The sequence below is a fragment of the Mustelus asterias genome, chromosome 5, assembly GCF_964213995.1.
Source record: "Mustelus asterias chromosome 5, sMusAst1.hap1.1, whole genome shotgun sequence".
Taxonomy (NCBI): domain Eukaryota; kingdom Metazoa; phylum Chordata; class Chondrichthyes; order Carcharhiniformes; family Triakidae; genus Mustelus; species Mustelus asterias.
In genome coordinates, this window is record NC_135805.1 from 34,442,394 (window position 1) to 34,466,999 (window position 24,606).

Genomic DNA, 24,606 nt, shown 5'->3' on the forward strand with positions numbered 1-24,606 from the left:
GATCTCGCATTTCATCTACCCTTAGTGTACTCACAATAACTATTTGACCTCGCGAAGTGCATTACCTCACACATCTCTATCTGCCATTTCAACACCCACTCCACCAATTATAGCTATCCTCTACACTATCCACTGCTCGGCCAATCTGTCTCATCTGCAAATTTCCCAGTCGTGCTCCCTGCATCCACGTCCAAATCTTTAATATATAACACAAACAGAAAAGATCCCAGCAGCTCAGAGCCCTGTGGAACATCACTTAAAATAACTTTCCATTCGCAAGGACATCCTGTTACTAAACCAACTTTTTATCCAGTTTGTCACATTACCCTGATTTCCATGGGCGTTTATTTTTTTGACCAATCTGCCACGTGTGTCCTTGTCAAATGCTTTGCTAAAATCCATGTACGCAACATCCACTGCACTATCAATCTTTCTTGTCACTTCCTCAAAGAATTCAATCAAATTTGTGTGGCAAATCCTTCCTATAACAAATCCATGCTGATCATCCCTGACAAGTCCATGCCTTTCTACGTGACAGTTAATCCTATCTTCAGGAGTGATTCTATTAATTTGCCCACCACTGATGTAAGACTAATTGGCCTATAATTGTTTGGCATTTCCTTCGATCTCTTTTTAAAGAATGGAATTATGTTTGCATTTCTCCAGTCCTCTGGAACCTCCCCTGTATCTGGTGAGGATTGTGTAAGTTTACATATATTGTGGCTTGTTTGTACAACATGCTAACTCCTCTTCAATGAAATTCTTAATCCCCCTCTATGTGATATATATTTATCAGAACTTGTTTAAAACAAAAATGAAATATTTATTCACCATTTGAGTTAATCTTGGAAATTTGAATTAATTGTTTCTTTTTTTAAAAACCATTGGTGAGAATCCGGTGTAGAGTTAAATGTAATTTGGTAACAATGAATGTGCAATAGGTATGACTTAAGTACACCTTGACAAGTCTTACAAAGAGCTTCCTGTGTCTTAAATGCATAGGGCAAGTATGTACTTACATGCCCCCAGTAACATGGACAGAAAAAATGTGATTATTGTATCCTTGTAATGCCAGGTTCCGCACTTCTGAAGCAAGTTCAATTTTCTTTCCTTCAAATTTCTCCCGTTCAAAGAGAATTATTTCTGGAATAGAGAAGCACTGTGAAAACAAAAAAAGGTGTGAATTGTTTTCAAAGAAAGAAGAGAGATAATTTAAACTAAACGACTGACACTATTTCACTCCCCAGAGCTGCTGCCGGACCTGCTTAGCTTTTTCAGCATTTCCTGTTTTTATTTCAGATTTCCAGCACCCGCAGTATTTTGCTTTTATAAACTAAATAGTACTATTTAAAATGAGTGCAAGAAAACCCTTGTGTATGAACACAAGTCTTTGAAGGTGGCAGGACAAGCTGAGAAATCTGTCAAGAAAAACATGTACGTTCTTTGTCTTTATAAGTAGAGCCATATAGAGCACAAAAACATGGAAGTTATGCCAAACCTTCTTAAAATACTGGTTAAGCCACAGCTATGGTACTGTGGCCAATATTAATAAGAAGGATGTCAAGGCTTTAGACAGGGTGCAGAGGAGGTTTACTAGAACGGTACCATGAATACATGATTTCAATTATACAAAGACCAGAGAAATTGAATTGTTCTCTTAGATCAGGGCGGTTAAGGGAATATTTGATATAAATGTTCAAAAATCATGAAGGGTTTTGATACAGTAAATAAGAAGGAAGTCTTTGCAGTGACATAAGGGTCAAAAACTACAGGATGCAGATTTAAGACATTTGACAAAGAATCAGAGGCAACATGATGGGAAAGGAAGATTATGCATTGAGCTGTTATGATCCGACATGCACTGCCTAAAAGAGCGGTAGAATCACATTCAGGAATAGTGTTCAAAAAGGAACTTCATAAAATCATCAAAGTGAGGAAATTTGCAGCGCAATGGGGAAAGAGAGTCTGGCAGTCGGATTAACTGGGCCACACTTTCAAACAGCTGGCACAAGCAAGATAAGCCAAATTGCCTCTTTCTGTGCCTTCTCACATTATTAGTACAATCTTGGGAAATTTAAGAGATACAGGTTGCGAGTAGCAGCACTGTGATCTAAAAACAATTCAGTATTAAAATGTCAAACAAAACACTTGTTCTCCACTTCAATTCAGGACTGGGGCTGATTCACAAGCAATAGATAGGTAGGGATCCCCAACAGAAAATAGGTTTCAAGCTACTCCCAGTTAGAATCATAGAATCCCTACAGTGCAGAAGGCCCATCGAACCTCATCCAGGCCTTATTCCCATAACCCCGCATACTTACGCCCCCTGATACTAGGGTCAAGTTTAGCATGGCCAATCAATCTAACCCGCACATCTTTGGACTGTGGGACGAAACTGGAGCACCCAGAGGAAACCCACACAGACACGGGAAGAATGTGCAAACTCCACACAGGCAGTGACCCAAGGCTGGATTTGAACCCAGGTCCCTAGTGCTATGAGGCAGCAATGTTAACCACTGTGCCACCGTGCCACCCCTGTTAATCTTTCCACACTTGCTGAGGATACAAGATTTCAAGCCCTACAAGGGTGGTATGCAAAAGAACACAGCTTCACAGCCTACGTACATATTTTATAAAAAGACCAAATGACTTTTGTTCGAGGGCTTGTGTGTCAGTAATCTTTAAGTTGTAGCACAAAGAATGACATTAGGATTGGATGCTGTGGCCATTTGCCAATGCAATGAATCATGCATCTTGCACTTAACATTTAAAATTGACAGCTGTTCTGTTGTAGAACATACCAACAACATCAGATATTATTCGAGTAAAAGCTAAAAGATACTTACAAAGTCTACTGTCTTCACGGATCTGATATGGGTATCATTTGCGCATCCTATCATCATCAAATCAGAATAAGATTCCTCCTCGAGTACATATTGGTTGCCAGTGAAATTCTCTGCATCATAAGCCACCCAACTACAAACAGACAAATACAGTGAATCGGTTAGTTTCCAAACATGTACCTTTCTATTTTCTTTCTGTTCAGGAAAGTAAGAAGAGGAGTCTGCTCTGAAGAAATTATACAAACTCAAAACATTAACTTGGCTTTTCCCGCCACAGATACTACCAAACTTGCTGAGTCATTCCAGCATTTTCCATTCTTATAATGCAGTCAGATACAAAGGTCTGAACTTCAACAGCAATTAGAGAGTTGGATTGCCACTCCGCTCCAACTTTCTCGGTGACCCTTTCTCACCCAACCTTGCAACTCAGGATGGATGAGAACTGTATTGTGCAGCAAGCTCCTGAGGCCTTCAGCCGAAGACTGCAGAGTCAGATGCAAGGAGGCCATGGACCCCTTATTTTTACGGCACTAGTTATGGTCAGGTGACTGGGGGGTGGGTGTCACATGGTCAGTGGGGTGTTGCAGCCGGGAGCTGGGGGGGGGGGGGGGGGGGTGGGGGGGAGAGATGGTGTCCACATAACAGCTGTGAAGTTGGGGGTGGGGATTCTGTGCAGGTCAAGGGGGTTAGATGGCATCGCATGGGTGCTTAGGGATAGTTGGGAAGGTCCATGGGGGTGCCCCTATTGAGGCCCTTTCCCACCCAGCCTAGAATTTTAGGCTGGTGTGCGCAATTTACAACTCAGATCCCGCCAACCCCCTCACAGCGCCCCAGGCTTTCCCAACTGGGTCCCTGTGACATACCTTTTTCTCTGGTTCCCTGGGCTTCATCTCAGGAAGCATCTTGCAATGCCTCTTCTGGCCACCACAGTGCTGTTCCTGGAGGGACTGAGGAGCTGTCAGCCAATCTAATTCCTTCTGAGTGAGAGGCTATAGTCCAGCCTACGGCCAATTGATGCTCGTCAGAGCGAAAAAAAATGGGAGCAGTGCTCTCAGAGTTGGCGGAGATATGTTCCTTGCCAACTCTTTGGATGGCTGTACCCCCACCATCCTAAAGATTCTGGCCTACATGCTCTTATATTGTTCTGTTAATCCTATTTTAAGTGCATGTCCACTCTCTCCACTGGGATGAGATGGTGGTGGGGTGGGGGTTATCAATGCACTGGTAATATTTCTATTGTCAAATTTCACAGATATTCTCCCCCATTTCAGAAAAAGAAACACAATTACACCAATTGTTATTTCTCGACTTCTCATCTGCATCCACCCTCCCCGCCCCCCCCCCCCCACCCCCCCAGCCCCCCACACATACACATAATTTTCATCTGTGTCAATTTCAGTCAATAATATCCTGCGAGATTGTTAATCTATGAGTAATCACATGATGTCTGCCCATGCCCATCAGGTTTAGAAACCTCAATTCATTTGAAAAGAACCTTACAGTAGAACATAGAACATAACAGCGCAGTACAGGCCCTTCGGCCCTCGATGTTGCGCCGACCAGTGAAACCAATCTAAAGCCCATCTAACCTACACTATTCTAATATCATCCATATGTTTATCCAATGACCATTTAAATGCCCTTAATGTTGACGAGTCCACTGCTGCTGCAGGCAGGGCATTCCACGCCCTTACCACTCTCTGAGTGAAGAACCTACCTCTGACATTTGTCCTATATCTATCACCCCTCAATTTAAAGCTATGTCCCCTTGTGCTAGCCATCACCATCCGAGGAAAAAGGCTCTCACTATCCACCCTATCTAATCCTCTGATCATCTTGTATGCCTCTCAGAATTTCCATCTGTATCAGCTATAATCAGGCTGATATTGCTAAAATTAAAGTTTAGCCTTACACATGTACCTTTAACAGTAGGTCCAATCATGCAGTACTCAATTATTGAAGATGTTATACAACGAGCCAAAGAGGAAGCAAAAAATCATTTTCAACAAAATGTCTTGCATGCAAAGGGTCTCAATACAGCTGCATTCCACAGGAGCGATTGGTGTTGGATTTTTTGGTGGATTTGTGTTTTTTTGGAGTGAATGAGGTATTCTCACATACTGAGACAATATGATAAATAAAGTTAATTTAGGCTTACATTAACACTGCAATGAAGTTACTGTAAAATTCCCCTAGTCGCTACAGTGCCTGTTCGGGTCAATGCAACAAACCAGCACGTCTTTCAGAACATGGGAGGAAACCGGAGCACCCCCACGCAGACACAGGGAGAACGTGCAAACTCCACACACATACAGTGACCCAAGCCAGGAATCGAACCCATGGCACATGAGACAGCAGTGCTAACCACTGTGCTACCGTGCCGCCCCAAGTATTGTACTTTGAAACATTACCAAAGGCAACTTTCAATTAAAATTTAAGGCAGTTTATCTGCAGGACCTGTTAAAAGTCCAGTATTTAGAATGGATTATTCCTCAGAAAGATTAGCAGTTTTTACTGTGATAGATTGTAAATATATTGCAAATACAGTATTATATAATATTAAACATCTGAAATAAATAATTCAAATGGTAACAAACTTTTCACGATTTCCTTTATATTATTCATAATCTCATTCAATTCTGCTCACCTGCCAGATTGAACTTTGCAGGACTTGGGTGAAAAACCAGCTGGAAATTGGGCTGTGTCCATGTCGAAGATTTGTGCACTTCCTTGAAGTTCAGGCTCCGAAAAAAATTGCACCTGTGTTTAAGAGGTTTATCCATAATAAGACATATAGAACACTTAGGAACATAGGAAATAGGAGAAGGCCATTTGGCCCATCGAGCCTGCTCCACCATTCAAACAGACCATGGCTGATCATCTACCTCCACATAATCTTTCCTTACTATCTCATATCCCTTGATGCCATTTTCCAGAAATCTACCAATTTTTGTCTTGAACATGCTCAATGACTGATTTTCCACAACACTCTGGGGTAGAGAAATCTAAAGGTTCACCACCTTTGAAGAAACTCCTCCTCATCTTAGACATAAATGGCCCTTATTCCGAAACTGTGTCCCCGGTTCCAGACTCATCAACCAGAGGAAACATCCTATCCACATCTACCTTATCAAGCCCTGCAGGAATTTTGTAATTTTCTATGAGATCATCTTTCATTCTTCAAACCAGGCCCCGTCTCCTCAATCTCTCCTTCTAAGTAAATCCCAAGAAGTATCCTGGTGAATCTCTGTTGCATTCCCACTATGGCAAGTATATCCTTCTTTAGGTAAGGAAACCAAAACTATACACAGTACTCCAGGTGAGGGCTCCATGATGCTCTATACAATTGCAGAAAGGCACCTTTCCTCCTGTACTCAAAGATGTGATGAAGGCCAACATACCATTTGCTTTCCAAATTGCCTGCTGCACCTGTATGCGAGCTTTCAGAGACTCATGGACAAGGACATACTGGTCCCTTTGGGCACCCATATTTCCCAACCTCTCAGCATTTGAGGAATGCTTTGCCTTTCTGTTTTTTCTACTGAAGTGGATAACTTCACACTTAATCTTATATTCCATCTGCCATGTTCTAGCCCATTCACTCAGCCTGTTCAAATCCTATTGAAATCTCTAATATTGACTGGAATTGTTATAGCTCTAGCTCGTTAGAGGGGTCAGTTTTTGTTCAAAGCGTGCAGGAAGGTTTTTTGACTCAGTATGTAGACAGGCCAACTAGAGGTGAGGCTATATTGGATCTGGTGCTGGGAAATGAGCCAGACCAGGTGCTAGACTTGGAAGTTGGTGTGCATTTTGGTGATAGTGACCACAATTCGGTTACGTTCACCTTAGTGATGGAAAGGGATAGGCATGAACCTCGGGCCAGTGGTTTTAGCTGGGGGAAGGGTAATTATGAGGCTATTAGGAGAGAATTAGGAAACATAGGTTGGACTAGGAGTTTACAGGGACTGGGAACGTCCGACATGTGGAGTTTTTTCAAGGAGCAGCTACTGCGAGTCTGTGATAGGTATGTCCCTGTCAGGCAAGGAGGAATTGGTAGGGCTAGGGAACCGTGGTGCACCAAAAAAGTTTATTTGTTGGTTAAAAAGAAAAAGGAGGCTTATGTTCGGATGAGACGTGAGCACTCGGGTAGTGCACTAGAAAGCTTTAGATTGGCTAAGAGGGAGTTGAAGAGCGAGCTTAGAAGGGCTAAAAGGGGACATGAGAAGACTTTGGCGGATAGGGTTAAAGAGAATCCTAAGGCGTTCTATAGGTATGTCAAGAACAGAAGGTTGGTTAGGGCAAGTTTAGGGCCAGTTATAGATGGCAGAGGGAAGTTATGTGTGGAACCGGAGGAGATTGGTGAAGCATTGAACCAATATTTCTCTTCGGTGTTCACGCAAGGGGACATGAATATAGCTGAGGAGGACACTGGGTTGCAGGGGAGTAGAATAGACAGTATTACAGTTGATAAGGAGGATGTGCAGGATATTCTGGAGGGTCTGAAAATAGATAAATCCCCTGGTCCGGATGGGATTTATCCAAGGATTCTCTGGGAGGCAAGAGAAGTGATTGCAGAGCCTCTGGCTCTGATCTTCAGGTCGTCGTTGGCCTCTGGTATAGTACCAGAAGATTGGAGGTTAGCGAATGTTGTCCCATTGTTTAAGAAGGGGAACAGAGACTTCCCCGGGAATTATAGACCGGTGAGTCTCACTTCTGTTGTCGGCAAGATGTTGGAAAAAATTATAAGGGATAGGATTTATAGTTATTTGGAGAGTAATGAATTGATAGGTGATAGTCAGCATGGTTTTGTGGCAGGTAGGTCGTGCCTTACTAACCTTATTGAGTTTTTTGAGAAAGTGACCAAGGAGGTGGATGGGGGCAAGGCAGTGGACGTGGTATATATGGATTTTAGTAAGGCGTTTGATAAGGTTCACCATGGTAGGCTTCTGCAGAAAATGCAGATGTATGGGATTGGGGGTGATCTAGGTAATTGGATCAGGAATTGGCTAGCGGATAGGAAACAGAGGGTGGTGGTTGATAGTAAATATTCATCATGGAGTGCGGTTACAAGTGGTGTACCTCAGGGATCTGTTTTGGGGCCACTGCTGTTTGTAATATTTATTAATGATCTGGATGAGGGTATAGTTGGGTGGATTAGCAAATTTGCTGATGACACCAAAGTCGGTGGTGTGGTAGACAGTGAGGAAGGGTGTCGTAGTTTGCAGGAAGACTTAGACAGGTTGCAAAGTTGGGCCGAGAGGTGGCGGATGGAGTTTAATGCGGAGAAGTGTGAGGTAATTCACTTTGGTAGGAATAACAGATGTGTTGAGTATAGGGCTAACGGGAGGACTTTGAATAGTGTGGAGGAGCAGAGGGATCTAGGTGTATGTGTGCATAGATCCCTGAAAGTTGGGAATCAAGTAGATAAGGTTGTTAAGAAGGCATATGGTGTCTTGGCGTTTATTGGTAGGGGGATTGAATTTAGGAGTCGTAGCGTTATGTTGCAACTGTACACAACTCTGGTGCGGCCGCACTTGGAGTACTGTGTGCAGTTCTGGTCCCCACATTACAGGAAGGATGTGGAGGCTTTGGAGAGGGTGCAGAGGAGGTTTACCAGGATGTTGCCTGGTATGGAGGGGAGATCCTATGAGGAGAGGCTGAGGGATTTGGGATTGTTTTCGCTGGAAAGGCGGCGGCTAAGAGGGGATCTTATTGAAACATATAAGATGATTAGAGGTTTAGATAGGGTGGATAGTGATAGCCTTTTTCCTCTGATGGAGAAATCCAGCACGAGGGGGCATGGCTTTAAATTGAGGGGGGGTAGTTATAGAACCGATGTCAGGGGTAGGTTCTTTACCCAGAGGGTGGTGAGGGATTGGAATGCCCTGCCAGCATCAGTTGTAAATGCGCCTAGTTTGGGGGCGTTTAAGAGATCCGTAGATAGGTTCATGGACGAAAAGAAATTGGTTTAGGTTGGAGGGTCACAGTTTTTTTTTTTAACTGGTCGGTGCAACATCGTGGGCCGAAGGGCCTGTTCTGCGCTGTAATGTTCTATGTTCTATGTTCTATGTTCTTTGCGTCTTCCTCACATCCCACACTCCACCTAGTTTTGTGTCATCAACGAAGTAGGAATATTACATTTGATCCCCACATCCAAATCATTGATACAGATTGCAAACAGTTGTGACCTAAGCACTGATCCCTGTGGTACCCCTCTAGTCACAGAATACCATCCTGAGAATAACCTGTTTATTCTTACTCCATGATTTCTCAACGACCAATTCTCAATCCATACCAGTATATTCCGCCCACCCCCCCATCCCATTTGCTCTAATTGTATTTACTAACCTCTTGCGTGGGCCCTTATCAAGAGCCTTTGGAAAATACAAATTAAAGAGGAAATCAGTATTTAATTGAGAGAGGATTTTAGATCAAAAGGTCAAGATGTAGGATCAATTTGGGTGGAGCTAAGGAGCAGCAAACATTGGTGGGAATTTGCTTATAGGCCACTAAGCAGTAATGGTAATGTTGGACAGGATAAGAATAAGGAAATTAGAGATGTATGCAACATGGGTAATACAGTAATAGCTAGTGCCAAAATGAAATTAACATTAGGAATGGTGAAATCTTCAAGGCCAGCACCAAAGTCTGTCACTTACAGTTGAGCACAAAATAATATCTTAGTAACTTCAGTTGCTTTCAACCGCAGGTTGTGATAAATTACTCTAATAACATTTGGGAAAATCTTCTTTCAAAATTTGTTTACCCCTAAGGAACCTTCGACAAATATTTTGATAGCACAAACATAAAAAATACATGGAGCGTCATACCTTAAACTTAGATAGTTCGCTGTCCTTCACATCCTGAAACAAAAACACATAGCTTATTGAGGTTTACTGCCATCTATTAACAAATTGTAAAAAAGGGTCCTAATTGCCCTTAATGACTATAAACTGTCCCCTTCCTCCCTCTTCTGCCCCACTCCTCGAAAAGTTACTTGCATTAAGTTCTAGACAGAGCTTGTTCATATGAGAAAGTGAGTGGAGAGTCGTTAATGTCAGGTTATACATTTAGCTTATACACAGTGTCTGCTGAGATGACTAAACATCACAGCCATTTTCACACGGAGAAGAGGAGAATAAAACAGTTGTCACAAGTTGGATAGAATGATGGAAGTTCATTCTGTCCATCTTAATTCAACCCATCCAAAAATGCTTTTATCATACATTCTTAAATTATTCAGGGTTTCGTCCTGCACTTTCTTACCCTGAGATCCACACTGTTATGGTTGCCTAGTGTCTCATGGAGAGGTCTGGAGGCTTTGATGGTTGAATATAAACTTTTTGTTTGGTAATCCATAACTATATACATATTCAAGGTACAGCCAGGTACTGCCATGCATGGAGCTGTTTCCATGCTGACTCTTTCCAGTCTCTACTACACACAGTCTATTATCATTTAACTCGCTACATCCTACCGTGGGCAGTACTGTTCTCCACTCCCATATGTCCTTGCTCTGCTGAACACTCTTACACTACAATACCCCTCAGGTCCTTGCCCAAACACAATCTTTACTTGCTCGCATTTCATTTGATGTTGAAAGGTAATCAGCTGTTCTTTCACCTGTTTATTTTCTTACTGAACTCTTGTGAACTCACTCTGTGCTTCATTGCATTGTTTGGTCGCGAGTGATATTTACAATGCAGCTCTTTCTGAAGTTGTATTCAACATTTTTTTTTAGCGTCTCGTGTATTTTCCAGGCATACACATTGATTCTTCACAGACTTGTTCAGGACAGTGACTTTTTTGAGTACCTTTCCTGCTCGCTGCTCCATCTGGCTGCATTCCTGGTCGAGTTCCTTCAACTCAGCTTTGGTATGAACGTTTTCTTGTGGAATTGTTTCCCTTTCTATCTCTTTTACCTAGCTGGATTCCTTGACTCTACATTCAATTAGTTCTGGCAATGGACCTCCACGTGCTCTGGTGAAGACCCTCAGCCTCCACGTCCACAATGGAACTTCTGCTTTTTCAGGCGATCTCCAACTGTGCCTTCAATTTATTTTTAGGAAATCTCCAACTATGTCTTCAATTCTCTTCTCCCAGGTCAGTATTCAATTTCTTTACTTTTTCATGCTTTGACGATCTGGGTTCCTCTCCAACTTCTCATGATTTTGGAGTGCATCCTTCACTGCCGTACAGTTTTAATGCTGTTTGGTGTCTCACAGAGAGGTCTGGAGGCTTGAGTGGTTGAACATCAACCATTTATTGGTAACCCATGATGACATATCCAAGGTACTGCCATGTATGGATGCTGTCACCATGCTGGCTATTTCCAGACTCCACGATGCACAGTTCACTATCATCTGACACTCCACATTGTGTGCGGTACAGTTTTTCATTCCCACATTAACTCTTGCTTTGCCGAACACCTTTATATTACACACACGTGTCTTAATCACTGCTGAGAAGAACAACTTACTGACACAAGTCGGAAATGGGCCTTTACCTAATTTCAATCAAAGCCTCCTAGTTCTACTGTCACATTCTAGTTTCAAGTAGATCAAAGACTATTTCCTCAGGTGGATGGAGCTATTACAAGGGGGCATAACTATAGGGTTCGTGGTGGGAGATATAGGAAGGATATCAGAGGTAGGTTCTTTACGCAGAGAGTGGTTGGAGTGTGGAATGGACTGCCTGCAGTGATAGTGGAGTCAGACACTTTAGGAACATTTAAGCAGTTATTGGATAGGCACATGGAGCACACTAGGATGATAGGGAGTGGGATAGCTTGATCTTGGTTTCAGATAAAGCTCGGCACAACATCGTGGGCCGAAGGGCCTATTCTGTGCTGTGCTGTTCTATGTACTCTTCCATATTATCCAGCAATTCATAAACCTCTATAAGGTGATCCTTCAAGCATCTTCTATCAAGGCTGTGTCTCTCCTCTGCACTGGACTGGTGCAGAGAAGAAACACAGCACTATTCCTTATAGTGCATGAATGCTTCCTTTGTATCCTAGGGACCTGAATTGGGAACAGTACCAACAAATGTGGTCTGACCAAAGGGTTGTAAAGTTTAGGCATCACAGTGCTCTGGTTAGACTACATCATGAATATAGGTTCACATCTATGGGTTACGTAGTCTGCAATCTATTTGTTATGTTGGCTGCTGCTCTTCAGTGAGTGGCCATGTCACAGAATACACCAGAATACCTAACATTCCAGTTTCATCTTAGACTAATTCAACACAATTTATAAAGTACTTGTCACTCATTGTTATTCTATATGAAAAGTCTTCCACTTATCTACATTAAATTTTGTCTGCCATTGTTCTAACTATTTACTCATTTTGACCAACTCATGCTGTCTTCCTGGACTATCTTCTCAAATTCTACCATCTCCTTTACTTAGCATTATCTTCAAAACTGACCGGTTTGTATTAATCATGTTGGGTCCACACCATGAATATAAATGTCATAATTTTTAGAAGCACACTTGCTCAAGGGATAATTGAAGAATAATTTATTTGCATGTTCATAAACTTGCCAATGGAAGTTTGAGAGTTTTAAGCAGACACAAACAATAAGTTGTCCAATACACATGTGGTTTGAGAACTAAAATTGTGAAAATGTACACCATGCAGTTAGATATGTAGCAAGCTGTAGTCTGTCTTGAAGGCATGCATGTGAAAAATTGCTACTGTATATCATTTGTATTTTAGTTTTGGGTACATTCTTTCCATCCTAACATGTTGGGAAAATATAGTGTGAATAATCTCACTTCAATTGTTGCAAGCAGAAAAATGCATCTAGTTGTGTATTGGTTTTGTATTTTCACATTAATATATTCTGATGTCTTTGCGTGGCCAAAGGGATATTATATTGTGGTTATAGTGTGAATAATCTTTGTGCCATTCCAGAGTATAGAATCATAGACTATTGTTTCAGCTGCCAATTACGGCTTGTAGCTATACAGTCCAAGGACATATAAACCCTGATGTGATCATGCGGTATAAATGAAAAGCTAAATCATTTTTGTTATAATGTTTGACACTGAAGTTTGAATAATAAATTGGTTCTTCAACAAACCACACATCTTGGCTTCATTAGCAAATTTTGTAACATTAAGATATATGTAATATGCATATATGTAGATGCATTTTATACTAATACATGTGACGATAATAGATCAAATCAAATCAGAATCAAATGAATAGATCGCTGGTGGCATTATAGACACAGATTCAGGAACCAAGTGTAGCTTTCAGCTTAAGAGCGTTTGAAAGATAGGAATTGTCATTTTTCAACATCAACACTTAAGATTTTATATTAAATAACAAAATGTATGTTAGTTTGGGAAGCAGAGCAGGAAAGAAGAAAATATAGTTGATTGGAGTGTAGGTATTTCTGTTCAGTACATGTTGAGAATCTGGGGATGCAAAACTGAGGTGGCTAGTGTCATCACCAGTACCAAGTATATCTTGACATGTTTACAGATGCTAACCAAACAATTTAGACCAGTATATGTTGCCAAAATTGAAGAAAGAAGGATGGCCATTTTTTTCCTCCTAAAGGAAGTGCACACAAGTCTAACATCTTAACTAATATCATAGACATCTAGAATACATTACCTCATCATCAAATTTCCTAATATTGATCTGTTAAGCAGCCAGGGAGATAAATGCCACTTTAGCCAGAAAGTTCAGCAATGACAGATGGATGATTTAACTTCAACCTTTTAAAACAATTTTTAGCCAGCTTGTCTCAAAGGTAAAAATGAAATTAAACAGGAGCAATGTGGAAGCTTTTTTGAGAAGTAGAGGAGAAGCACCCTATTTGCTTTTTCTCCAGATTTTTCTTCCCTTCAGTTCCAAAGAGTTGTTCCACAATTTTAAAACAGTAAAATATTAAAAATAAAAGTCATTTAACTTGTTACGAATCCACACTTTGTAAAAGACACTTATATTACTGGAATATTTTTTTGAGTCATCAACCCAGTCTGTTCAATTCTCTCGTCAATTTTAAAAACACAAAGGGGTAAACTTAAACACCTACCAACAGAACAGGTTGAATGGAAGAGATCTTGGAATTTATTGCTCCCCAGTCTTCATAGCTGCTGTAAAGCCCCTTCTCCAGAACGTATTGTTCTCCAGTGAAGTCAGTATTCTCATATGCAACCCATCTACAAATCAAGGTGAGATTACATTTGTTACACTAATGAACTATTAAACCAGAGTTCAATTTTAGCAACTTCTGAGATTCCAATATTGGAACAAACACATCATTGAAAGAAGAGGCTAGACTTATACTTCCTGTCCAGAATAATTTGTTGCATGGAATGTTGCATGGACACTTATATCAGACTCCTTTTTATTGACTGCAGCTCAAGCTTCAACACCATTATCCCAATAAAGCTCATCTCCAGACTCCATGGCATAGGGCTCAGCTCATCCCTCTGCAACTGGATCCTAGACTCCTAACCCACAGGCTGCAATCAGTAAGGATAGGTAATGACACCTCCTCCAAAATCATCCTCAACACTGGTGCCCTGCAAGGCTGTGTCCTCAGCCCCTTACTATACACCTTATACACTTATGGCTGCGTGGCCAAATTCCACTCCAACCCCATTTTCAAGATTGCTGATGACGCCACTGTAGTGGGCTGGTTCTCAAACAATGGCGAGACAGAGTACAGGAAAGAGAGCGAGAATCTGATGAAATGGTGCAATGACAATAATCTCTCTCTCAATGTCAATAAAATGATGGAGATAGTCATTGACTTCAGGAAACATAGTGGAGGACATGCCCCTGTCTACATCAAAGATGATGAAGTGGAAATGGTCGAGAGCTTCAAGTTTCTAGGCGTTCAGATCACCAATAATCTGTCCTGGTCCTTCCACATCAACACATTAGTTAAGAAAGCACACCAACGTCTCCACTTCCTTGGGCGGCACGGTAGCACAGTGGCTAGCACTGCTGCTTCACAGCTCCAGGGACCTGGGTTCGATTCCCGGCTTGGGTCACTGTCTGTGTGGAGTTTGCACATTCTCCTCGTGTCTGCGTGGGTTTCCTCCGGGTGCTCCGGTTTCCTCCCACAGTCCAAAGATGTGCGGGTTAGGTTGATTGGCCATGCTAAAAATTGCCCTTAGTGTCCTGAGATGTGTAGGTTAGAGGGATTAGTGGGTGAATATGTAGGGATATGGGGGTAGGGCCTGGGTGGGAGTGTGGCCGGTGCAGACTCGATGGGCCGAATGCCCTCTTTCTGTACTGCAGGGTTCCTATGATTTCTATGAAATTCGGCATATCCACTACGACTCTCACCAATCTTTACAGATGCACCATAGAAAGCATTCTTTCTGGTTGTATCACAGTTTGGTATGGTTCCTGCTCTGACCAAAGCCGCAAGAAACTACAAAGGGTTGAGAACGTAGCCCAATCCATCACGCAAACCAGCCTCCCATCCATTGACTCCGTCCACACTTTTTGCTGCCTTGGGAAAGCAGTCAGCATAATCAAGGACCTATGCATCCCTGACATTCTCTCTTCCACCTTCATCCATCGGGAAAAAGATACAAAAATGTAAAAACACGTACCAACCGACTCTTGACCAGCTTCTTCCCTGCTGCTTTCAGATTTCTGAATGGTCCTATCACATATTAAGTTGATCTTTCTCTTCACTCTATCATTAACTGCAAAACTATGTTCTGCACCCTATCATTTCCTTCTCCCCCATGTACTCTATGAACAGAATGTTTTGTCTGTATAGCTCACAAGAAACAATACTTTTCACTGTATCCCAATACGTGATAATAATAAAATCAATATTATTGAAAATAGCCATTCAACCTATCAAGTCCCTCCTGATATTTTCCCATTAGTCTAAGCCCACTCTCAGCTTACTCCTTATACCCTTTAATATTGTACCTTTTTCTTAATCAACTGTCTAATTCCCATTTAAAAGAACTGATGTACTTGGTTGCAATAATAAGTCTGTGGCAGAGAATTCCACATTCCCACCACACTCTGTACAAAGAAAGTTGATCTTTAATCTCCACATTAATTCTTCAACTATTTTAAATTTGTATCTGATTGTTACCTTCTTACTGACCAGTGGAGGTAATGTCAGTATTTGGCTCTTCATATCCCTTAAATATAATCTTGATCATCCTCTCGGTCATTATGTTTGCTGATTTCTGCAAGTGCATCGAACCCCAGATCACAACGGGCTGATAGGAGTTATTGCAAGGCAAAGCTTGGCAATCTCCTTTAGGGAAGGAAACCTGTCATCCTTAACTGATCTCGCTCAGGGCAACACAAATATGATTGACTTCTAACTGCTCTCCGAAGTGGTCTAGTAAGTCACTCAATTCAGGAAGGTTGACTACCATCAGCTTCACAGGGCGACTAAGAATGGGCAATAAATGTTGGCCTTGCCAGCAACACTCACATCCCAGGAATGAGTTTAAAAAAAACGAAGTAACAGCCAGCAACCAGAGACTACCAATCTCCCTTAACAGAGACCCAATGTACCACTGTGGAGAACTGAATTGATAGCTCTTTCAGGAATTAGTTTTTATTTTAGCTAAACTTCCTGCCAAATTGGAAGGCAATCTTACAATAATAGTGCTGTTGACTGCAGACACCTGGTACTCTCACAATCGACAACACTTTAACACAAACTCTAGGCTCTTCCCTTGCAAGTCACCAGTAGGTTTCCACTTAAAGCTAAATTGTAATGCATGTTTCCCTCCCTTTCATTATTTGGAATTACAGGTTACCAGCCACCATGAAGAAAATAAATCAGCCACATGTGGACTTACATTTGAACACTTGTCCCAGGATCAGCTTTATCAACTAAAGTTGGGTATGAATTGCTGGCAAGGCTGGGATTCATCTCCTAAGATGTGAATCCAATTTGTTTTGTTCTGACTGACACCAGCAAGGGTTCATTTACTACTCATTCCTGGTTACCCTGAGGAGCGGCATTGGCTTATCCATGAACTGCTGCAATCTTTGTGTTTTTACAAAGGCATAAGATAGAAAAGTTGAAATACTGGCCCAGTGAAAAAAAAATGTTAATTTTTGTCCAGTTGGACGATCTTTGACATGAAGACTGTTAATCTTCTTATTCTTGTATTAGATGTATAAATAAAATAAGCCAAATTAAATTTATGGATGCACAGATTTAGCGCTTCATGTAAACAGTACAAACAACACACTTTCATCAATCCTGTATTCCTCATGTCCCATAAAAGTAACAGATCCTATATTAAATGATGTATTTTGTTCTGAAAGTTTAACTTGTAGCTTAGATCAAAATATAATGTTACTTCTTTGGACTGGATCTTCTATCTGGGGTTGACAACTCGACAGCCGGGTTGTTTTTGGGTCCCAACCCCTCGTTGCATCAATGTCAGTGATCGAACAGGACTTGTAAAGGCAGAAGCCCTAATTAACCTACAGGCAAGTTCAGTGGCCAATTAGTGGCACCAGAAGCAGGCTGGAGGCAGTATCAATGACATGAAGAGAACTTTTTTAATTCAGTGAGTCTCTGCTATCTGGAATGCACTGTCATACTGCCCTTGAAGGTAAAGGGGAGATGGAAAGATTCTCTCTTGTAGGAGGTGGTCATTGCCAAGCACTTGTGTTGCACAAATGTAAACTGCCCAAGCTTGAATGATTTCCATGATTTTCCAGTCCCGCCCACGCTGGGATCCGTCATGTGCGAGACAGAAAATTTGATGGCCCAACAAACTTCCATTGACTTTTGGCAGGAATCTCTGGCCCAGATCTTGCTACATGTGGGCATAGACTACTTCAGTATCTGAGGAGTTGTGAATGGCAGTGAACATTGTGCAATCATCAGTGAAGTTCCCCACTTCTGACATTGCGTTGAAGAGAAGGTCATTGATGAAACAGCTGAAGATGTTTGAAACTAGGAGACGACCTGAGGAATTCTTGCAGTAATGTCCTGGGGGTGAGATGATTGTTCTCCAACAACCAGCACCATCTTCCTTTGAGTGCTCTGTATAAGAGATTGACCATACAATGTCACCCATTTTGCGCCATGACCATTTTCTATCCCATATTCTCTTCAATCAGGCTGTTGTAGCTTTGGCGCTTGAAATAGGTGTATGGCCTGGATAAGTGGAGAATCTGATCGTCCTCCTTCTTTGGATTTGTGGTTAATTTTATGCTCTGGACTGAAGGCAGCTAGGAACTGGGTTGACATTCTGCAAGTCTAATTCACAAGACTTCTACAGAAATGAAAGAGCATTGCGTCAAATGTCAGATCATCCAATTCCCAAAGTGAGTATAACTGCGAGGATCGATCAGAATAATTAATTCTGTACTTCAGACGTCAATTCCGAATCAAGCTGATGAATAATGTGGCTTCTGCTTTCTGCCAATCTACTCTAACCTTTCAACAGAGAATACACAACTTATCTCAGGCTAACAGGGGAGGTGGTGGCGTAGTGGTAATGTCACAAGACTAGTATTCCAGAAACCTAGGGTAAAGCTCTGGGGACCTGGGTTCAAATCCCACCATGACAGATTGTAAAATTTGAAAGCAGCGAAGACTTGCACAGTGGTTAGCACTGCTGCCTCACAGCACCAGGGACTCCAGTTTGATTCAGGCCTTGGGTGACTATCTGTGCGGAGTCTGCATTTTCTCTCCCCGTCTCTGCGTGGGTTCCCTCCGGGTGCTACGATTTCCATCCACAGTCCAAAAGATGTGCGGGCTATGTTGATTGGCTATGGATTTCAGTGGGACAAGCAGGGGAAATTCATGGGATTATGGGGCTTGGGTGGGATTGTGGTCGGTGTAGACACGATGGGCCAAATGGCCTTCTTCTGCACTGCAGGGATTCTATGATTCTAACTCATCCTCTGAATACACTAGGTTAACCAAGTGCCTTCCATTCCTGTGATATTCCAACTGCTTACAATATGGTGACAGCGCAGGCACAAACCCGATAATGTCAAATCATTGATGACATGTTGCACTGAAATTACAAAATACTGGAGGAGTTTCTCTTTTAAGAAATAGCATAGGCTATTTCTTAAGAGAGAGTGGAGCGTTTTCCCCTGATTCCCAGCAACTTTAGTTTTTCTAGAGCTCCTTGATGCTACACTCAGTCAAATGTAGCCATAATGTCCAGGGCAGCCACTCTCACCTCTTTTGTCCATGTTTGGACTAAGGCTATAATGAGATCAGGAGCTGAGAAACCCTAGCAGACTCAAACTGACTTGTCAATGAATAAGTTATTGCTGTGTAAATGACTTGATAGTGACTGTCAATGACCTCTTCCATCACTTTGCTGATGATCAAGAGTAGACTGATGGGCGGTTGTTGTCTGGGTTGGATTTGGTCTGCTTTTTGTGGACAGGGCATACCTGCATAATTTTCCAAATTGCTGGGTAGATGCCACTGTTGTAACTGTACAGAGCTTGGCTAGGGGTGCAGTTAGTTCTGGAGCACAAGTCTTCAGTACTATTTCTGGAATGTTCTCACATAGCCTTTGCAGTATCCAGTGCCATTTCTTGATTCACGTGGAATGAATTGAATTGGCTGAAGACTGGCATCCATGATCCTGGCAAACTCAGAAGGAGGCAGAGATGGATTATCCAATCTGCACATCAGCTGAAGATTGTTGCAACTGCCTTGTCTTTCGCATTCAAGCTCTGGGCTCCCCCATTATCGGGGATGGAGGATATCTGTTAATTGTCCACCACCATTCATGGCTGGATGTGGCAAGAATGTAGTGCTTAGATCTGATCCATTGGTTGTAGGATCACTTAGCTCTGTCTATTGCATGCTGCTTCCACTCTTTGGCATGCAAATAGTCCTTTCTTGTAGCTTCACCAGTTTGACACCTCATTTTTAGATATATCTGTTGCTGCTCCTGGCATGCCCTCCTGTACTGCTTATTGAGCCAGGGTTGATTCCCCAGCTTGATGGTAATGGTCACACCATTTCTGTGGTGGGATTTGAATCCATGTCCCCAGAGTATTAGCCTGGGCCTCTGGATTACTAGTCCAGTGACATTATCACTATGCTGCCATCACCTCCATCCAACACCCCCCCCCACACCTCCCTGAACACGAGCTAACAATCTTTGCAGTCTCAAACACTGGTATTAAGTGATGAATTATGCTTCTTAAAGTATAAATTCAAATCTGTATTTCTTCTCACGATTGTCTTTTTCTGCCTGCGGGAAGGAAACTCACTATTCTCACATCAAGTAAACAAATTAATTGTTTACCTGCAATGCGGTTGTGGTTGTGGTTGTGAATGGTTCAGTTGCTTCACACAAGTGCGGGAATTAAAGGGCAATATGTCTGAGGACATACAACTGGATATATGTGGTCTAAGATAAGATCATACTATATATACAGTCAGGTGGAGCCAACATAGGTCAATGCTGTCCAATAAGAACTGCTGACAGCTGTAGCTATGGTGACAGCTCATTCACAACACACACTAACCTTCATAGGAAACACATTACAGGCACACACAACATGCACTTCCCATTTGTATATTTACTTAATATCTACTGCTATCAGTAACTGAAGAATTAAAGCACTCACACACTTTTCTTTCCAACTTCTCATTTTACCAAGAAATGCAAAGAGGTGAGCAGGCGCATGCCACCCCAGTATGAATATTAACCGTCTCCATTACTCATTTTTTACTTACTAATCAGAAATGCAATTTGCTACATGTGGTTAGCGGTTAATATATTGGCGAATACTACTCTAGATGGACAATCAAGACTGTAATGAAGTCTGGAGAACCCTTATGGATCTCAAACTGAGCATCGGTGAACAGTTAGTTGCTGACCTAGGAAGGAGACTAGCAAGCAAGGGCAACAGGGGATGCCTAATAAATTTTGGCCTTGCTGGGGATACTTATATCCCAAGAATTAATAAATGAAAAGCAGGACCTTAAAGGTAGTAATCACCAGATTAATCCCAATGCCACTGAGTATAGAAATCGGAGGACAGAGCAGATGAATGTGTGGCAGAGCAGATGATGCAGGAGGGAGAACAATGGCACCCATTCTGGAGGAGATGGGACCTATACATGCAGACAGGTTGCACCTCAACAGAACCAGGATCAGTGTGCTTCCTGACTTCAATTTTAAATTTGCCTTGCTGGCATTTGAACTCACGGCTTCTAGGTTTTAAGTCCAGTACCATAACCACTACACTACCATACATGAGGCATTTGTTAGTTCTTATTACAAAATATGCATTAGAAGCAGCAGTAAGACCTTTTGAGCCTTCTTTGCCATTCAATAAGATCATAGCTATTCTGATTGTAACCTCAAAACCACATTCCCACCTATCCACCTCTGCCTTAAAATTATTCAAAGACTCTGCTTCCACTGCCTTTTGAGGAAAAGAATTCCAAAGACTCACAACCCTCAGAAAAAATATCCTCATTTCTGTTTTAAAAGGGCAACCCCTAATTTTTAAACAGTGACCCCCACAAAGGAAACATCCTCTCCACATTGACTCTGTCAAGACCCCTCAGGATCATATATCATTGCTTGTATTTTAGTCATTTGACAGAAGTTAAATTGTTGCGATGAATCTTTTGTTACAATTCCACAAGCTCAAAATAGAACTCAGGAGGTTTGTCTTTTAAAATAGAATATGTTGAAAAGGCAACTTTTATTTTTTCAACTTGAGTGTTTTCTTTACTTAAAACTGCTATGAATAGTGAAAAACGTAGCTCAGTTACTGTTTCACAATCAGACAGAGGTGAAATATCTGTGAATTTGGAGAGAGTTTGGTTCTTGTGAACTGGAAGATGAAGGTCTGAGAGTCACATTGTTCATGTAAATATAATGAATATTGAAAGGAGAAACTACATCTGGGAACTGGGAAAGAGAGCATTTTGGAGTAGAGAGAATGGAATCCCAGAATGAAGAATGACTGTTGGTGTAGTTTTGGGGGAAGTAGTGGCATATATTCCACCCACAGTTTTTTTTTAGATTAGAAAGCTATGAATTACACTTTTCTTGATATAAAATCATCACCTAGACTAATCACCAGATGATTATATCCTTTGGTCTTGAAGTTTCCACGACCCTATGATTTGTTAGTGGACAGAAGAACCATTTCAGTAAAGGAAGAAAAAAAAGGATAGTCAGAGCATTTCACGACCTCAGAACATCCCCCAAGTGCTTCACAACCTATGGTGTACTTTTGAAATATAAGTCAGTTTCACGCGTAATGTAGGTAGGATTGCCCAGTGAGTGTGGGCACCCTCTGAGAGTAAAGGACTATAGACAGGCCAAGTACTGAAAATGTCACTGTAGTGAAGTTACTGAATTAAAATGGCAGGGATCTTTAAGCAGCTTAATGTTTTTGCAAGAAAAAAGCAGCTGAACTGTCAACTATTGTTTGAAAATAACTTAAATTGGACTTACGTTCCACTGAGCACATTTATAGATTCCGTCCTCAATCCATAATCAGTATCTTGCAAGTCAGGAATTGGCCCCAGCACTTCAATATTTCTACTTTTCTCAGAAAAGTTTGTTTCATTGAACAGTATAATGACCGGAGTTGACAAGTTCTGTGTATTAAAAAAAAACATGAATTGTTCAACAAATATTTGGTTCCCTTCAGAAAGAAAATCACTGCATATTCCAGAAAAATAAAAATCTCAATTAAGAAACCAAAAAAGAGAAATAACTTAATTTTTCCAGTGTTTGCAATGAATGACAAAAAATTCAACTTCCACTCTACCAATATAACCTCTTCAAAAAGTTAACTAAAGCTATAATATAAGGCATAATGATGTGTTTGTATGCAGAGCCTCCTTTGGTGGATTTTAAAGTGAAAAGATAATCACTACATTTCAAACCCATGACCATTGACAAACATGATAGGAATTGATTGCTCCACCCTCTGCCAGTATCAGATACACAACGGAGCCATCAGTCCTCCAGCAATTAGTTCCAGAGAAATACCATAAGTGTTGTTGCCACTTAAGCTCGACCTTTTCATTCAGTGTGCAAATGCATTGTGCAATAACGTGCAGTGACAGATTGGCTGTTTTAGACCTGATCCTTGGCTAACACATCATTACTGACTTCAGCTATGATGGCAGTGACAGTCATTAGCAATTGATCATAGCATATCATGGTTAGGAGGGGAAGGGAAAAACAGCCATTATAGGTCTCTCTCTGCCGTAGAAGGCTGTGGAGGCCAGGTCATTGAGAGTCTTTAAGACAGAGATAGATAGGTTCTTGATTAATAAGGGGATTAGGGGAAAAGGCAGGAGAATGGGGATGAGAAAAATATCAGCCATGATTGAATGGTGGAGCAGACTCGATGGGCCGAGTGGCTTAATTCTGCTCCTATGTCTTATGGTCTAGGTGGTAGATAAAGGAGAACCAGTAAATGTAGTATACCTGGATTTCCATATGGCATTCAATAAGATGCCACACAAAAGGTTAATATATAAGATAAGGGCACTCTTGGATTTGGGGATGATCTTTCTTGCAATGGAAAGCAGGGAGATGCCGTTGTAATTTTCACATTTCGATATGCCCTTTTTTTTTGAAGATTGTCATAGTTGTGGCATCCTTGAGCTATTTCGGGACATCTTCATTCCAGATCTGTACAATAAGGAACTTTAATGTTAATTCCCCTCCTTAATATGCTTAAAGGTTTCAGCGGAAATTCCACAACCTCCTGCTACTTTGTTGTTTGTCATTTGTGTGATGGTTTTCATCATCTCCATAGACGTTGGCGGAGTTTCAAGCTCATTTCTAATTGGGTGTTGTGGCATTAAGTTGAAAGTACTCTTGTCAGCAATGGATTCTTGACTGAAAAGGTTACCAAAATGCTCACACCCAATGGGTGCTGACAGCTTTTCTTTCCTTGATCAGATTTCATTTGTCCTTAGGCCTCAGAGGAGCTGGTCCATGAGTACTTGGGCCATAAATGGTCTTCATGGCAGTGAAGAAGCTACAGATTTCATTCATGTCAGCAAGATATTGAATTTCCTTTGCTTTGTCTGCCCATTACATCTTCATGTTGCCGGTGCACCTTTGTCCCTCAGCTTTTACTTGTTGGTAAGCCAGTTTCTTTTGCTTTGAGTTCAGATCATTCCATGAGGCACTTCAATCAGTTTGTTGATATTCCTGATTATTTTTATCAAAATCAATCCTGTTGTTTCCCGACAGAAAAACCAAATACCTCTTTGCAGCCATTGATAATATTGGACTTAAGGACATCCTAAGCACTGCGGACACTCTTATGGTCTTGACTAAAGTAGGGAAATCTTCCAAAAAGCATTGTTGAAATCAGTCTCATTTGATTGGATCTTTCAGAGCTTCAACATTGATCTTTCATGAATATCTCTTCTGTTATACCAATCATTTGGGAGCTAGTTTGATGGCCATAATGTAATGAATAAGTTGATGATCGGTTCAGCAATCATCAGCCCCTGTTATTTTTCCGGTTGTTAAGCTTTCATGATTCTGGGCACAGATGATAACATAATTGATCAGGTGCTTGGATCAAGTTTTGTACTTGTTCTTCTGGTGGAACAGGATATTGGTGAAGATAAGTAGACAAAGGCAAAATACTTAGACGTAATTAGACATTTGTCAAGAAGAAGAATGCCACTGGGGTTGACATTTCCAATTCTTTCCTTGCCAATAGCTCCATTCCAGGAATTGAAATCTCTTTCAACTCTTGGGTTGAAGTCTCCGAGAATAATAAGTCTGCCCTCCTTCGGAAG

General features: G+C 41.4%; 1 protein-coding gene across 2 annotated transcripts in view; it reads right to left on the bottom strand.

Annotated features, from left to right (window-relative positions):
* The window catches only part of crybg1a (crystallin beta-gamma domain containing 1a), a 261,887-nt gene that overhangs the window by 21,130 nt on the left and 216,151 nt on the right, over positions 1-24,606 (bottom strand). For both annotated transcript variants that reach the window (XM_078212402.1, XM_078212403.1), the window contains 6 exons: positions 22,283-22,428; positions 13,897-14,023; positions 9,674-9,706; positions 5,491-5,603; positions 2,847-2,976; positions 1,020-1,159 (listed from right to left, as the gene is read on the bottom strand). In XM_078212402.1, coding sequence (XP_078068528.1) covers positions 1,020-1,159; positions 2,847-2,976; positions 5,491-5,603; positions 9,674-9,706; positions 13,897-14,023; positions 22,283-22,428 — 689 coding nt within the window. The remainder of the gene's footprint in view (positions 1-1,019; positions 1,160-2,846; positions 2,977-5,490; positions 5,604-9,673; positions 9,707-13,896; positions 14,024-22,282; positions 22,429-24,606) is intronic.